At 35.7% G+C, this 17,509-nt stretch overlaps 1 protein-coding gene across 1 annotated transcript in view; it reads right to left on the bottom strand.

Moving 5' to 3' along the window:
• CPED1 (cadherin like and PC-esterase domain containing 1) overlaps positions 1-17,509 on the bottom strand; it is a 99,081-nt gene that overhangs the window by 9,998 nt on the left and 71,574 nt on the right. The window contains exons 18-19 of the mRNA XM_026713153.2: positions 3,511-3,628; positions 2,628-2,764 (exon numbers count right to left, since the gene is read on the bottom strand). Of these exons, the coding sequence (XP_026568938.2) occupies positions 2,628-2,764; positions 3,511-3,628 (255 nt within the window). The remainder of the gene's footprint in view (positions 1-2,627; positions 2,765-3,510; positions 3,629-17,509) is intronic.

The following is a 17,509-nucleotide window of genomic DNA, read 5'->3' as shown; positions in this document are numbered from 1 at the left end:
TTCTGTGGGAAAATGTCTAAGAAGTTTAAGAATGGCATTGCTTCCATTTCTCTATGGAACAGATATTTTAAAAAGTTGACACAATTGTAAAATGTCTGACTTTTGACATCTGCAGAAGCTGAAGATTTAACCAAATGACCAAACATATATTTGTGACACAACCTCTGCCTCTTATATATTTGTGTCGGATGTCACAATTGAAATACAAAAAATGCAGAGTTTGTATCACAACCTTGTGTTTCATTATTCCTCCCCATCCCAACAATTCATCTTGTGGACAGGCTTTTATTTTAATATCATAACAGGCTCTTAGTTCCATTTTTAGTGATAGCAATATTTTATTCTCTGAATTAAATGCAGCAAGGTGCATCTGCAAAATGTTGGAACAAAAATATAATTTTAGATCTTATTCCCACTTATTCTCTAGGACAATTACTGGTTATAAATTGAAGATATATCTATGTTTATACTATTGAGGTTATTGAAAAGAAAAATTGGGTTGCATAAAATTATAAATAAGCAATATATCCCTTTAATATATAACATTTCTCTCAAATTTATTAGTATTGCAATTTTTGGGGAAGTGATTCTAAATCTATAGTATGTTTTTATAAACCTATAAAAACTACTGCTAAGACAGATTTTCATTATTGCAAAACTCATAATTAAAGGTTAAAATATTCATATTAATAAATCAACAAGTTCAAGATTGAAATATTTGATGTTTCTCATGATCATAAGATAAGACTAACTGAACAAAAAAATTATCTTGTATTTATAGAGACTCCAGAAATATTTTAAAAGACTGTCATCGTTATTCAGTCACAACTGTGACATGGGTAAGGGGAAATTAGCTTGTGGCTTATGAGTTGTTCCACAAATTCCCTTTTTGGGTTTGATGCTCATAAATATATCACAAAAGTATTTTCTTCAATTTCAGCCCTACATTATTCTACATTTACTATGCTTTGTAGATGTGAGTAAACACCTCAATTATATTTAAAATATACCACTGTATGAAAAAGTATAGATTTGTTGAGTTTGGCAAGGAGCAAAAAATATTATTTTTCAAAGTTGGGAAGACAGCACATCCCCAGTATTATTAATGTAGATTGTTCATACTTGTTTGCTTTCTATTTATGGGCTGGCTCTCAATGTAATGAAAGACAAAACAATATTATTCTGTGTGGTCAAGACTTAATGATATGTTTAAAAACTGAGCCGACTTTTTTTTTTCCTACATGGGATGTTTTTGTCATTTCTTTCTGTTTGTTTTTGTGTTTATTGCCTTATTTATAAATTTATTTTGTTTAATAAAAGAATTAAAGTATCTTTTCTTTTTAAAAAGCCTAAATAAGAATCAGCAGGCAAACCTGCCATAAATAAGGGCTTTAAAAAATAGAATAGAACTTGTAAAGAGTAGAACTTGTTTTAGAATAGAGTAGTCCTTTCTAGAACAATTATTTTGCAAGGTGAAATTATGGCAGGAATAAGGTTAGATAGATTGTTCAAGTTTCAGATAGTATAACTGAATTTAGGTTTTCCAAAGCAAGAGAAAAAAATGAATGGCCACAGCTGGAATTGAAGAATTGCACGCTAAATAAGTCAGGAAGAGAAAAGGAATGATAGATATTTGCCGTCAGCCTTGACAGTAATTCTGTTTGACTACATCAGCAGGAAAGACCAGACCCAACCTTTCTTTTCTTTTTACTTTATTGTACCAATTACTTTATGGTTCATCTATTCCAGAACATTTTACAATGTGCCATTATATAAAACACTGTTTCTCAACCTCCGCAACATTAAAATGTGCGGACTTCAACTTCCAGAATACTACACGGGCAATTCAGAAAGTTGTACATCGTAGAAACTGCTGAATTAGAGAAACGCTAATATAAGGCAAATTAAGTACCACAATGCCCAACATATGTTTTAGACTTTAACTTCTAAATTAAATTGGGAATCTTGGAGCTACTATATAGTCCAAAAAATAAAATGCATGTGTTAAAAAAGTTCATGCAACATATATTGTTGAACGCTTTAGATATTCATTAGTCGTGCAGCTTACTATATATTGGGGTTATTTTTAAGTATTTATTTTTAACTGTATAATACATTGCAATATTTGCAATGTAAGATTTACTTCTGAATATTTGTATTAGCAGATAGCTGTACCTGTGCCACACATCTCAGCCAGATGTTAGACAGTCAAACCATGCTTATTAAAGAGACTCTGTGTTTTCCAAGCAGCCTTAGAATCTTCAAGATAAGAAAAGGGAGGTCCACCTGAGGCCTACACAAGAACACGAAGGAAGACTTCATAAGTTTGGTCATCAGAAGCAAAGCCATGCATTACACGCCAGCAGAAAAAAACAGAATTCATGCAAAACAAATTAACATCTAACACTATAATAATAATATAATGTAATGTAATATAATATAATATAATATCCATTAATTGAAAGAAACTTAGGATATTGTTTGGACTCCAGTAAAAATTACAATGGAAGAATTATTAATATATTAATAATGCAGTATTCGGCTTTTTAAAAACAACTTAACTTAAATGAAGAGATAAATCGTGTTTTTTTAAATACAGATTTTCCTCTACCAACCTTGTGACTTACCTTTTTTCTTTCTACACACTTTTGGAGTTCTGGTTTATTTAGAACAGGGTACTGACAATTTCTTGGCTGCCATGTTATCTGCCTCCAGTCACAGGTTCTATTATCAGAACAACTAAGGCAAGGAACAACCCACTGTCCTGGAAAGTAGATGATAACCATTTTTACATCTCTACCTGGAATTTGTTGTCCAGAAATAAATTGGGCAGAAAGTTATGCCAAGAAATCAAAATATTTTTACTTTCTCTTGACCCTATATTAAAAGGCAATAAAAATGAACCCAAGTGGAAGAGATTTAAGGCAACAAAACAAATATTTGCTTGACATAGAAATGTTACTTATTTAAATTTACATCTTTCCCTACCACCAAGGATTTCCAAAATGGACTCAAAAATCATTGGATACAATAACATTCCCTAGGAAACTGTATAGATGTAACTATACATTCTGATCTAAATTTCTCCAGTCCTTGTCCAGAACTCTAACCACAATGCATCACTTAGCCAAGTGGCAATATCAGTTCTGTCTCCATGAACTGATATTCAGCACTTTTGAGTTTTAATTGAAAGTTATCTACAGTTTTGTTACCTCTTTTTTTAAAAAAAAAAACAGTGCTGCAATAGGCAAATGCCATTATTTCCAAAATGCATAGCTTGTACTTTGCCACTGAGCTAAAATTCCTTTTTCTAAGGCAAAAGCATTCTTTTAATCATTATTAATTATTCATAATTTAAAGCAGATGATTTAACAAATTAGTTTGGCTCCCTTATTTTTTTGACAAAAGCTTGAGCCTTTTCTTAATTTTCAAGTGCCAGGAAGCAAGGAATCAGCATTCTTGTAAGGTGAGAATATTTTTGAATATGCAAAAAATGGATTAAAAACATGCCTTTTACATCCCCCGTTTCACATGTCTTCAACTGTGGCTGTGAAATGATCGACAGGTATTCAGCAGGGAGAGGCTGCAAACCGCAGGATTCCTCAGGATAAATGACTGAACCACAATCCTGAATTAAAATGTCAAAATACAACTGATCAATATACAGAATATGTTCTATCGCATGTGAACTATAATGGGCAAAAACATAACTGAAAAGGACAGTTAAGAGCAGGGAGAAAGAAGATATATTTTTATCCATTCCTCAGAATGTTCTGTTCCCAGATTGCCAAATTTTTCATACCCTGATTCAGAAGCAGAATACATGTTTTGCAAGTAGAAGATATGAGGCTGAATGTCCAGCATTTTTGTGGGAAGTCTTGGAAGGAACCTTCTCTGAAATAGAAAAAAAAAACCTTCCAATTTTTTTAAAAATTATTCAATCAGTATAAAAGCTCCAACACTTATTTGGCTAAAGATGGTAGGCAAACAAAAACATGAGTGTAAATATCACAGGCAATGATAGTTTAGTCGCACAATATTTAATGCTTGCTGAAGTTCCTTAGAAGAAGGGGCAGTGCCAATGTAATCCAATAAATGAGTAGGTAGAGAAACCAACATGATTTATTTACAGGCATTAAGAAGTGGTAGACCACAAAGCCTGCCATTGCATGCCTTAACAGAGGCCACTAACTGACGTTTCCAAGCAGTCTGATATTTTAGTTATTTCTGAATGTTTTATACACACACACACACACGCATGCACGCACGCACACACATATATGTAAAGGTTCCCCTCACACATATGTGCTAGTCATTTCCGGCTCTAGAGGGCAGTGCCCATTTCTGTTACAAAGCCAAAGAGCCAGCACTGTCCGAAGACATCTCCGTGATCATGTGGCTGGCATGACTAAATGCCAAAGGCACATGGAATGCTGTTACCTTCCCACCAAAATGGGTCCTGTTTTTCTACTTGCATTTTTACATGTTTTCGAACTGCTAGGTTGGCAGAAGCTGAGACAAGTAATGGGAGCTCACTCTATTACATGGCGCTAGGGATTCGAACCGCCGACCTTTCTGATCAACAAGCTCAGCGTCTTAGCCACTGAGTCACAACTCTCTCTCTCTCTCCCTCTGAATGCCATACATGTAAGTACCCGCGAAAACTTAAGAAAACATATATATATATATATATTCTCTTAAGTTTCCGCGGGTATTTATATGTATGGTATTAGCATTGTTCGGGTATTTTCCCACATCATTATAGTTGTGCTTTTAAAGTTGTAGCAACGTTTCGGCAGAATCTCATCTGCCATCATCAGGCTTCTGTATAGTGTTCGTCTCTGAGTCAGACTTTCACAGCCGTTTCAGTTTTAAATTTGGTGCTAGCCTACTGCTGTTCCAGAATGTTTTTTTCTTCACCCTGATTGGTTGGGAGTCTTGGTCTGTATTTATTGGTCTTGGAGCTTGCTAATACCCTAATATCTTCTGTCTGTTTTGTAGCTTTTTTTGTCTTGATTGGCTGGCAACATTGTGTTCCTGTATTGGAGGCTTTTAGTTCATTTTAGGCGTTTACTAGGAGCCAAGCCGCACTAAAAGCCTCCAATACAGCACAGCATAGGCTAGCCCCAAATTTAAAACAGAAATGGCTGTGAAAGTCTGACAACTTTAAAAGCACAACTATAACGATGTGGGAAAATACCCGAACAAAGCTGAATAATATATACATATACATAAACATCATATACATATACATATATATGTGTGTGTGTGTGTGTGTGTGTGTGTATGCACTGTTCAATTGTGACTGTGTAACCCTATTTCATTCAATTAGGAAAGAATACATTTACCATCTGCAACTAATTGTGCTTCGGATGAGATCTGCATATGTCATGAAGTCATTTCAACACTCTTGTTTAGTCAGTTCATAGCTTTTTTCATACATAACCAAGTTGCGATGATCAAATGCACTATGAAAAGTATACTAATACAATTAGTTAGAATGAACTCACAAAAGTGAAATAAGTATCTCCTTGCAAAGAAATGTAAATTCTGAACATATGGATTAGCTCCACTAGAAGAAAGCCATTCATGAAAGACAACAAATGAAAAGCAAATGCCACCAGAATTGGTAGGGAGGTGATTAATCTGTTCTTCCTGTACTAAATTGCCCAGGGTGTTTTCCCGAATGATATTTTTCTGCATCCCACCCCCGTAGCCACAAATGAATTTCTTAAAATATGCCCCCACCCCCCGCCGAAAAAAAATTCTGAGCAAAGGTAGAGCGTGATAACAAATGCATGTGAGAAGCACTTTTGGTTCTATGTTTTTTTTGGCCTCTTTTAGAATAGGTGGAAATGTTAGACTTGTGACATAGCTCCAAACAAGGAAGCACAATCAGGAATGCTAGCTCTGTCTTGCAGGACTGAAAACATTTGTTTCCCCAATTCCTTTTACTTTCCAGAAAAATAGGGAAGGTCCCTTGTGAAACATTTCCCATGTCACACGCACCCCTTCAGTGGTGGGCCGAGACAACTTTTATATGCTGGTTTGCAGCTCTTTTTCTTATCTCCACATATTACAAGAAAGACTGTATGTTTGGTTCAGCATCAGAAAAAGTAGGAACATAATCCCAAAATACTGATAAGTAACATGCCGGGCAAGGGTGGAATTCAGCTGGTACAGGCCCGTTTGGGTGAACCAGTAGTTCCAGCGATGAGCTGGTCCCGCCCACCCATTCCTGCACTAGTTTATCCTATATTTCCTTTGTTTGAAGCCCAGCTGATAGGTGCAGCAGAGCAGATTGCCGCGGCTCAGCTGTTTTACTCATCAGGGCTGAAGTAGATGGTAAGTTTTAGAGCTGTTTTCAAACTCACTGTGCGCGCTCACCAAACCGGTTGTTGCACCGATTGAATCCCACCACCGATGCCAGAGTAGGCCACTGTACCGGGGTGAGCAGCTATGGCCCTTTATAACCTGTGGACTTCAACTTCCAAAATTTCTGAGCTAGCATGGTCGTCCACCCCTGCTCTATAATGTACAACTCATATCTTTTCCAAACAGCACGACCAGTTGCAAAACTCAGTCAGAGTTGAAACCAAAACTAACTTCTCTGCCGCTAGATTAAGAAAACAAAATAAAATTGTCTTTTTAAAAAATGGTGTATAGAATTGAAAGGTATGCTGATTAGGATGTGTAAAGGTTAGTCTTACCATTGCTGTTTTTTAAAAAAATGAATTTCCTATGATTAAGATACTCCCAGTTTTCTAGTGTATATCCTAGACTACTCATAATCAAATTTATTTTGGTAATTACATATGTTAAGATTTCTCTGTAAGTGTCCTTACAGATATGTCAGAAATCCCAAAATTCCTAGTTAATCACTAAGTTGAGTGGAAATAATGGAAATTCTAGTCCAATTATTCTAGTCTGTTAGGATGAAAAGGGATATAATTAAATGGTATGACAAAAAATTCTTCTATAAAACAAAAGGTCTTGTAACTACTATATTGCAAATCATAAAACATGTACTGTAGTTTCAATTACTCATCATATAAATCTTGAATGTTTGGATGATTGCTTTGGACATGCAAGCATCGTAATGTTTTATTTTGAATTAAACATGGTAGTTGAAAGTTTGAAGAGAACACAAATGTAGTCTCAGATATATAAACAGACTTAGATTGCTGTCAATGCTGCAGGTCCCATTAGTTTTTGTGGTCATGTGAAGGTAGAAATTACATACAGAATACACTGTATTACACAAAACAGAGATTGCAGGGTAAAATTAGTGAAAGTATGCTTGACTCATTAGACAACAGCAGCAGGCATCCTCCTTTGTTCATTTTGGTAGTCTGCTTTAGTTCAATCAGACGCAAACCAGACTTTTTGAGCTTTTTCATGTGATTAATATAATATTATAAGTCTGATATCTGTGCAATCACCATGTTTAAAAAACTATTATGAAAATATTATTGTCATATATTTCACTATCTTATTTGGGAAATTAAGAGTCATAAATCTAACAAATATATCAATAGCTTCTGGTGAGGAACTGAACATTAGGAGATTTTTATAGTTATCTATTCTTTGGGAGAAAATAGATAAACATATTTTATTTTTAAAACATATTTGCAACAGGATCATCTCTTTGATGTACAATTTATGCAGGCATTTGCACTGACAAGTATAATTACAATCTTTTTTTCACACAACTATTAATTGAATAGGCATGGATCATGGGAAATATACAGCTGTTGTTATTAACAACAAAATTAATAGGACTGTATTTCAGATATCTACGCAGTTTAATCTAGTTTAGTTTATTGTCATTGCAACTTGTACGACAAAATTAAATACCATCTACAATAAAAAATTATTTCGAACGTAAAACCTCCAAGTTTAGAGTCATAAAATTAGACTCAGTGGTTTAAGAGAATTAGAACTTCATAATAAATCTAAATAAGATTGTGTGTGTGTGTGTGTGTGTGTATGTGTGTGTGTTTTGAGAAATCATTTATAATTAGACTGATGTGTTATAAACTGTCCAGAGTCACTGGGATCTGGGTAGTATAAAACTGTAATAAATAAAAGTAAACAAGCCTGTTACTTTATATTAAATTTTGTAAATAAGGAGGACAAACCTGATTTCATAAACTATTTACTAATCTTTATTTCTTCATTCATAAACTATGCTTTCTTTAACTATAATGACCCACAACTGGCCAAAGATCAGGAGTTTGATAGCACCTTTTTGGAATAATACATTTTATTAAAATTTATGCTGCTGTGAACTTCATCAGATGCTTCTTCAAATTAAGCACTACATTTTGATAAATTTTCTTGGTTGGGAAAGATGCTACCAGGCTGCAGGTTTTCTGCCACCAGAGACTCTCCTAGTGTCCACAAATTATGATTTTCTCAATTTCCAGTTTAATAATCTGCACAATATCCTTTGCACAAGGGATTTTTCCTCAGCCCATAGAATAGACAATGTATAGCCTACAAATGTAATTTTTAAATATTTTTTAAAATATTGCCGGAGATCTGACTGCTAAAATATGGAAGTACACCACCAAAAAACGAAAGCATAATCTGAGTTTTTCCAATAAAAGCAAAAAAAAAAAAGCATGTACAGTAAGTTCTCAGATCAGCTAAACAATCTAAAAAAAATAATTCCTGAAGTCCTGTCTGTTATTCTGCATGTCTTTCTAATTCTTTTAATCTATTCTCCCATGCCTTGCATTGATTGCTGTGCTCACATTAATGGCTGTAACTATTTACTTCACAGTCACTTAAATTCTAATACTCTCTGATGTTTAGCCAAAGGTGCAACTTGATCCAGAGACTTAATGGAGTTCTTTACCCAACATATTCAGGGAACTGTGTATTGCCAGGCATCAGGGTTAATAGAACAGCTGACAATTGCAAACTTTTCTATATCCCATTCCTTGGGATTTACCTATCATCCCATCATATCCTTCACTGCCACAGAATCTGTTTTGAACTGAAAGACTCTTTCTTTGCATTTTGGTTGTGCCATGAATTATTCTCGAATAATTTTTTTTGGCTTTAAAATAATAAAAATAAACAAACCAGTATGATAATTATGGTAGAAATACATACATTGTCCAAGAGAAAAATAGAAAATCCTTTTTAAAAAGTTAAAAGGGTACAACGGTTAAAAACATAGTATTATATATCATTGTAGCAATAAATAGTTGCTGTTTACATACTGCTAAAATTCCCATCGTTAGGCTTCTTACATGGGTGAAATGGTACATCATAGATAGAACAACCGATTTTGAGCCAAGCTAATTTACAGAATGTGTACAAATACCAGGACCTATGACTCCTGAGGGAATGAAATATGGGGAAGTTATGGCTGTTTCAGTGCTATTGGATATTGCTGTCCTGCAAATAAATAAATAAGTAAATATAAATGGCTCCAACAATGAAAATATTTTTAATGTGCCTCAATACATTTAAATATATTTGTTTCCCTGAATTAGTGGAATAGCTATGTCATTTCCAACTTCTGATTACTTAAGAATCAGCATGAGGTTTATTCTAAATGTATTGCAATATATTTCAACAAAGATTTATAGAAGGTTTATAGTAATCTGTGTCCCAGGTTACATTTCCTTATCTTGTTTCTACTCCATGCCCTCCCTAGCAGGGGATCACTGATGACAGAAGTTACATATGTTTGTGTAAAGCATCAGCTTCAGACTTACTTTTGAAAGCAACCACCAAACAAATCTTTGAAAGCTACCCCCAGGGAGAAAATGCATACTTAAACAGATGTATCAATTATCTTCTAAAAAACAAGACAGATTATTAATCACAGATTAATAAATCAGTCACAATCCTCCTGATTGATCCCATCTTTAACATGTACAGCACCTGCAAGATTTAAAAACCACGTTCAACTTATATTTACCTCAATGAATGGTTAGGTTAGGGTGTCTATGGAGATTCTCAGTCATCCATGTCATGGTTGTCCCAAAGGTGCTTTTCTTCATCCAAGAAGCTTCTTTAGTTCCTCAGCTGTCATCTGATCGTTAGAACTTTGAAGGTCAGTCATTAGCTCTCTGAGAGTCATTGAGACTGCTTGGGGGTTTATCTGTATCCTCGGGGTCACCTCAATCAGAGTGCAAATGCATGTGGAAAAGGGATTCAAAAATTTTTTACTACTGGTTCTGTGGGCGTGGCTTTGTGGGTGTCCAGTCAGAGGTGGTATATGCCAGTTCTTAGGGTAGTCCAACGGCTTGTGGACATTGACTTGCAATATCTACGAGCCAAAATTAACAAAACTTGCTCCCCTCTGATCTTCAGTCAATTTTAATAATTACAGACTGAGGATGGCTTCCTATTTTTACACTCTAACCATTCCCAAGTGTTGTGGCTCCGGGCTTGGATTCAGCTCCTGTGACTGATATGAGTTCAAGTGAGGAGGTCATGGCAGAAAAATATGAGCCGGCATGGCTTAGTGATTGGACTGATAACCAGGATGAGGAGATGGACGTGACAAAGGACGACAGACCTGATGTATTAGAATTGTCAGGACCTTTGACCTCCTCTGGTTCCTTATCTGATCAACAGCCGGGAATGGCTGACAGGGAAGTTTTGAGAGAGTCTTCTAGTGGAGATGAGAACTTGGAAAATTTGTGGTTAAATGTAAAAAATAGAAGACGGTTGAGAAGGCAAAATCAGCTAGAGCGAATGAGGAGAGCGAGTCAGTAAATTAGCACATTGCCTCAATGAGTATAAAAGGACACAGCTGGGCTGGTACATTTTGCCAGGAACAAAGTGACTATTTGAGTGAGGACGTTACAGCAAGAAGCTCTGAAATTGGAGATTTATTGCCAGGACTGGTTTGCCGGACAGAGTAAAGAGTTATGCTGTGGTTTCTGCCAGCCGTTATCTTGTAAGACTTCTTTCCGTTTGATTTAATTGTGAAACGGCTGCTTTCTGTTTTGTTCGTTTGAATTTCAAAGGGGAGTCATAACACCCAAGTATAGAAGAGCTTTCTCCCTAGCTCTCTTTAATGTCTTGCCCTCAGCACTACTGGATGGGTGATTTAAGAGGCTCCCGATTAATGAGCAGCTATGCCCCTGTGACAGAGCTGAGGTTGAAACTGTGGAGCATGTCCTTTTATATTGCCCTATGTATAACACAGGCAGATCTAAGTTACTGTCTCTCCTTGAAACAGACCCTTCTAGACCCAATGTTAGCAATTTGTTCTTATATTGTCTAGGGGATGGCTCCTCATACATCACTTCTCAGGTTTCCAATTTTTTTTAAAGAGTTGTAACCATCAGAGGAGAACGTTGTAATTCCCCTTAGTCAAGTTTTTGGTGACCAATTGTTCATGATTCATTTTCCCATTATCTTCTTTTGTTGTACTTGTGTTTTGGTCTGTGACCGCAAATAAAGTATTATATTATATGCCGGTTCTCTGAACTACTCAAAATTTCCACTACCAGTTCTCCAGAACAGGTCAGAACTTGTTGAATACCACCACTGGTGTGGAACCTTTTTGGGATTGCTGAGTGACCTTCTAAGTGCTAACAACCAGAATATAAATCCTTCCATTCCCCACCATTTAGGCAGAACTGAAGAAGTTTCTTGGATGAGAAGTGAAATGTCTTCAAGGAGGAAAAAAACCCCCAAGAAAGTCCAGTTGCTTTTTGAAAAGCACTTTTGGGACAGTTAGATTGTAAACAGATAAAAATGTACATACTGTAAAGGTAGCAGCAAATGAAATGAAATCAAATGAAACCAACATAACTAAGGGCAGAAAGCATTCAAATAGACGATTTGAATAAGCTTTGAGCAGGAGCAATTGCAACAAAAGGAAGGAATGTTCTGACCCGTTTTTTAATGCTTTTTATATATTTGGGACAAAAGGCATGCCGTGGTTGTCCTTATGTATGCTCATAAAGCAAAGTGCATAACTTGAGTGCCCAAGGACAAATCCAGCTGTCAAAACCTTGTATGCAGCTTTCAGCTATTATATAAAATTTACCTCCTAAGTTTCAGTTTTTATAAGGGATTTACTTTATAAGATTTATAGGTCATTTGAATCAGAACCAATTCTCAGCAACAGACAATCCTCATCTATAAGTTGCAATTAAAAGAGAACAGAGGGTAATATATAATCATCTTGCAAATCAATAAAACATCACATAGAAGATCTAGAAATGAAACTTAATCAGCAAAATACAATTTACAATTGTTCAAAGGAGAAGCAAATAGGAACTTTCCTACTCTTGTTGGAACACATTATTCAGATCAAGGGTTGTTTTAACAGTCTTTAACAGCATCTTTAAATGCTAAAAAGGAAAGACACGTACCACATCTGTGACAATAAATGCTCCAAAGCACGTTTCACTTTCAGGTGTAAATTGCTGCTAACATTTTCCAAAACAATAGTGCTAATTTTTTCCCCAAATGTTTAATTTCTAAAAACCATTTGAAAAGGATGTAATTGGGACAAAAATCCTGAAATGTTCATTAGTACATTTTTAATTTGATGAACAAGATTTCATTTTCCATTTTATTTGTTTGAGTATGTATAAAAGCAAAATTGCAATAAAACTTCATAGGTGAAGTGGAAAATTAATGCATATATTTTGTTACAAAATGGCCGGGGACACATATTAATGTCTTTTTCTTCATGGTCCATTTCTCTTTCATTTTTTTTTTTCATTTTAAAGGTTTTCTCTTTATGCTACCTTCCTAGTCTCATGCAAATCAATTAAACCTGCTTTTAGCACTGGGCTTTTTTTAGGTTGGGAAAATATGACAGGGAATGAAACTATAAAGCAATGGACAGATGTTACACAAAGCAGCAATATCAACAGAATTCACTCTGCCTTCTGCAACAATAGAGCTCAGAACTATCATTAAAATTAATTATCAGTCAAGCTGAGTTAGAAAAACAAAAGCTTCTTTCACAGAGATTTTTTTTTTTTTGATAGATGCAAGGTAAAATTTGACAATGCATTAGGTAATGCAGTGGTAAAATGCATAGGTAGCCCACAGGCAGGTAAAAATAAGTAACCCACGGACTTCCTGTTTTGAGCTTCCCCAAAGATGGACCACTGACCGCTTTGGTTCGTGCTTTGGCATCAGAGAGGCCCAATCCTTTGGATTTGGGGCAGAAGCTGCCTCATAGGGGTGGCGGAGGAAGGGGAGACCATCAGCAGGGTAGAGGGGAGTCTCAAATCCCTTCCCTGGCTTGGCAATTGCTCCCTCCCGAAGATGTCTGAAGTGGTGGTTTAAAATGGCCACCCTGAAGGGGAAGATTAGACTGGAATAAGATTGTGCAGGAGAGAAAGAATGAAGTGAACCGCAGGAGGAACGGGACGATATAATCAAATGGAAGATACCCCCAGGATTAACATTTCAAAGAATCTTTAAGAAAGGATCTAAGCGGCGAAGAGAAAGAGAAAAAAAAAGGCGTGAATTGCTTTTGATAGCGTCGGGGCTTTGAAACTGCAAAAGGTAGAAGCTGGAGAAGGAACTATATAATCAACTTGGATAAGTATATTTTGATTTTATATTGGCACTAATAAAGCTGAACTATAGACTGTTAAAGAGGAAATTTAATATTAACTGGATTTGATCTTTTTCTCGTTGGAAAATTGTGGTTTAAAAAGCTCTGAATAATAGAGAAGAAAAAAGAAAAGAGCGGGTGAAGATTTAGCATAATAAAGAGTGCCATCTCAGTTAAACTAACTTGTTTTTCTTTTAAAAAAACTTTTGTTTCTTGAAATTCCGTGGAAATTGATACAATAAAGCAAGAACTTTGAAAATTGAAACATTGTAACAAAGAAAGAATTAGGAAGATTCTGCCTTTGGATTAGTTGCTGATTCTGACATGGATTCGGCACTGGATTAGCGGAGACTTAAAAACTTGACAGGAAGAAAAGTTGACTGTTGGAAATAAACTTTAAAGATACTATTTGGATTAAATTGCAAATCAGAAAATTGTAAAATGGCGATTTCTCTTCTGGCATTAAAAATGGAACTCAGAAAAATGAAAGAAACACTACAAGAACGAGGTGAATCGCTGGTTTTTGCTTTAAAATTTATTGAAAATGCGACAGCAGAATATGAACAACAAAGACAAAAGGCAGAAGAGGAGGTGGAGCAAATAATAGAAGAGACCATCTTTAGTGATCATCGAGAACCAAGAACTCTTGAAAGAAAGAAGAAAAGAGTTGGAAATAAATACAGGAGATTTAAGAAATTAAATAAAAAGGGGAATATCCGAAAAATTAAAAAAGGGAAAAAGAGTCAGCAGAAATTCAAAGGGCGAAAGGAAGCTATAAATAGAGAGAGGGATAAAATCTGGAGTGAAAGAAAAAAGGAGAAAAGACAGGGGGAAAGAAGGGACAAGAAACAGGATCTGGAAACAAAGAAATATGGGAATTGTAAAAAAATGGGGAAAACCTTAATTGGACACAGAGATAATGGGTGATTATTATATAGAAAGAGAATTCTGCAAGGTATTGAGGGGTAATATAAATAAATTTATAGTTACGAAATAGGGACGTATAGACTGACAAGATGGAAAAACAGAATTGTTATTTTTGGGATAATCGAATCTAATGCTCTTCCTCTTTATGTAGAGAGATAATTGTAACAAATAATGGAATAAGTACATTAGATATATTGAAATATTTTTAAGATTGGAATGTTGGCTTTTTTTGGTTTAAATATGAATGGAATAATTAATGGAATATGTGTATTAAATATATGGAAATAAATGAAATTATATAGGAGGAGAGCTGAAATGAGATTAACTTTAGGGCTTAGGATTGTTTTACTGTCTGAATGAGTAGATTAATATGTCCTTTTTGCGGGGGTGGAGAAATTCAATGAAATTTAAAAGGAGAAAAACCATGCAGAATCTGATTTATATATGCTATGTAGTTTTAAAGGGATTATTAAGTTTAATGTTTTAGGTAATAATGTTAAATGTTTTAATGAGATTTAAAAGGGGTGAAAATAAATGAATTTATAACTTAGAGGTGGCGCACTTATATTGAGATTTCAGGAGGGAAACCTATTTATACAAGAAGTGTCTTTGCATCCATCACAAAATCCACACTCCACTAACCTGCTTTCCAGCTCTATTCTCCTGGGCAGGGCAACAAAAGAAGACCCAGCTGATCAGCTGGGACTTAGGAGGCAGCAAATAGATGTGGGTGGGGCCAGTCAGAGGGGGTATTGGACGGTTCTCCGAACTATTCAAAATTCCCATTACCGGTTCTTCAGAACCTGTCAGAACTGGCTGAATACCACCTCTGGATTATAGGATAGAGACAGGCTTTCTCTGTCAGCCCACTTCATTTCCAATAAGAATCTGAGAGACATTAGGCTTAAGTATTTTTCAGTAAAAGTTACTATAGTTACAGAATAGAATATCCAACAGCTGAAATGCTACTCAGAGAAATCGAGAGATTTAATGCCCTGTTTCTCCAACAATACGGCCTCCCCCAATAGGATGTCCCAGCATGTTTTATAGGTATGAAATGAAATTAAGCCCCTCTCCCTAAATTAAGGCCTATATTAAAACATGTGAAATGGGGGGATGGTCGTTAAGAAGTACTTTTGTTGCACACCCGGATATGGTGCTGCCTGCGTTGACCCCGATACAAAGTGCCCCATCAACACCGAGGTCAACATCCAAGCCGTCGCCGCCCGCCCGCCCGAAGATGCAAGAGGGGGGGGATTAAGTCACCCCCGAAAAGACGGCCTAGCCATTTTTTCGGGGCTCAAAAAAAAACAAAGACCCGGCCTTATTATATGAGAAACACGGTAGTTGCCTGGATCCTGTAACTTGCACCCCACCCCGACTCCTGGTACATTGCAACCCTCCCACTCCTGATCCAGATAAAAGGGGAAAATAGGTGCTATAAAAAAGATGTTCTCCATTTAATAACAGATCAAAAACTAACATTTCACTCCCCCCCCCCCAAAAAAATCATATTGAACAGCCATATTTTACAACCATGTAAACATGCAGCAGGAAGGATCAGGTGTCCACAAAAGAGGTGACCACCAATGAGAAGACCCAATTGCAAGTACTCTGCAAGTGACTCCTTTGGCAAGGGAACTCTCAACAGAGTTTTAAAGGATGGAATAATACAGCTTAAAAGCATACAAATGAATGATAAATATATCGGCAAAGAAAAAAATAAGTTGTAGGGGCAACTATTAAAAGACTATTATTTTAATGCAATTTATTCACTCCCATGCTACAATAATTGCTGTGCAACAGTTGCTTTCTCTTACCTATACCCCACATCCCCCAACCCCACAAAGGATGGGTAGAAAATTTATAGTTATTGTAAAACAAGGATTACTATGATAGTAATTGCCCCCAAATGACAAAACAGAGGGATTGCCAAAATATTTTCAGTTCTTCTCTACTTATAACTATGTTGCTGGTGAGTTTAGATTTTGATTTCAAAGCATTCAACTTCACCAGTCCTTGCACAAAATAAAACAGGAATGAATTTCAATCATTTTAATGTTGGTTGGAAGTTATTTAGACAAATCTAATTGGATTTTAAACATCAGAGTAGCTAATCTAGGTTTATCAATGGCTGCTTGCATTCCTAAAGTCATAGTTTAACAAATATGGCATCACTAGGAGAAGGTTCCTACACACACACACACACAGATGTTGGTTGGAGTATTTGAGTTGGCTTCAGTATCATAATCTGATTTGTCTGGCCTTGGTTATTACATTCTTATGAATTGAATCATTTTAGCTTGAAAAGTACACCCAGGTTTAATCAACTTTACACAACAAGCCCAGTTAGAAACCAAGTATTAGTACAATTCGTGAAGCCAATCTCTCAGTCTTATGACAGTTCCTTGCCATCCTTGTTGAATACAATTTCTGTGTTACGAAGTTCGTGATATCTCAAGTAATAAATGAAAGCATTATTGTTGTCTTGATCCAGCTAGCACACTAGTACTGCTCCCATTTTATTTCCATTTCATCTTAAAGCATTCCCTGCTGTTATACAGCATTGTGAGCACAAGCCACCTTCTTATAGTTATTTGGGTTTGTTTGAAATATTCTTTGAACAGAATGAAAAATCTTCAGTAGACTTGCTAGCCCAGTGGAAGCAAATCTTCCACCTCTGAAGACACTTCATTAAAACCCTGTTTATTTCAGATGAATTGCAAAGCATTTAGGATTTGTTTTTATTATTATTAGTAGTAAGAAAAGCCCAAATGAATAATTTGACTGAGTTCGGAATAGTGCGTTCCATTTTTCTCTTAAACTGAATGTGGTTTATAATGCTATTATTTAGCATCAAGGAAAGACATGCTTGTCGTGACTTTCTGCATTTTTCCAAACAAAGGAATTTGAGGGGGAGGATTGAGTTACTTCTTCCATATTTGCAGTGGTCCAGATTTAGAGAAGGCTGTACGGACATGGAAAGCAATCTTGGAGTGATGCTACATAAAATGGTTTTTA

This window comes from Pseudonaja textilis, chromosome 5 (assembly GCF_049901715.1).
Source record: "Pseudonaja textilis isolate UNSWEBS1 chromosome 5, rPseTex1.2, whole genome shotgun sequence".
In the NCBI taxonomy this organism is placed as follows: domain Eukaryota; kingdom Metazoa; phylum Chordata; class Lepidosauria; order Squamata; family Elapidae; genus Pseudonaja; species Pseudonaja textilis.
The sequence above is the reverse complement of the archived record's forward strand: the minus strand, read 5'-3'. Positions and strand labels throughout refer to the sequence as shown.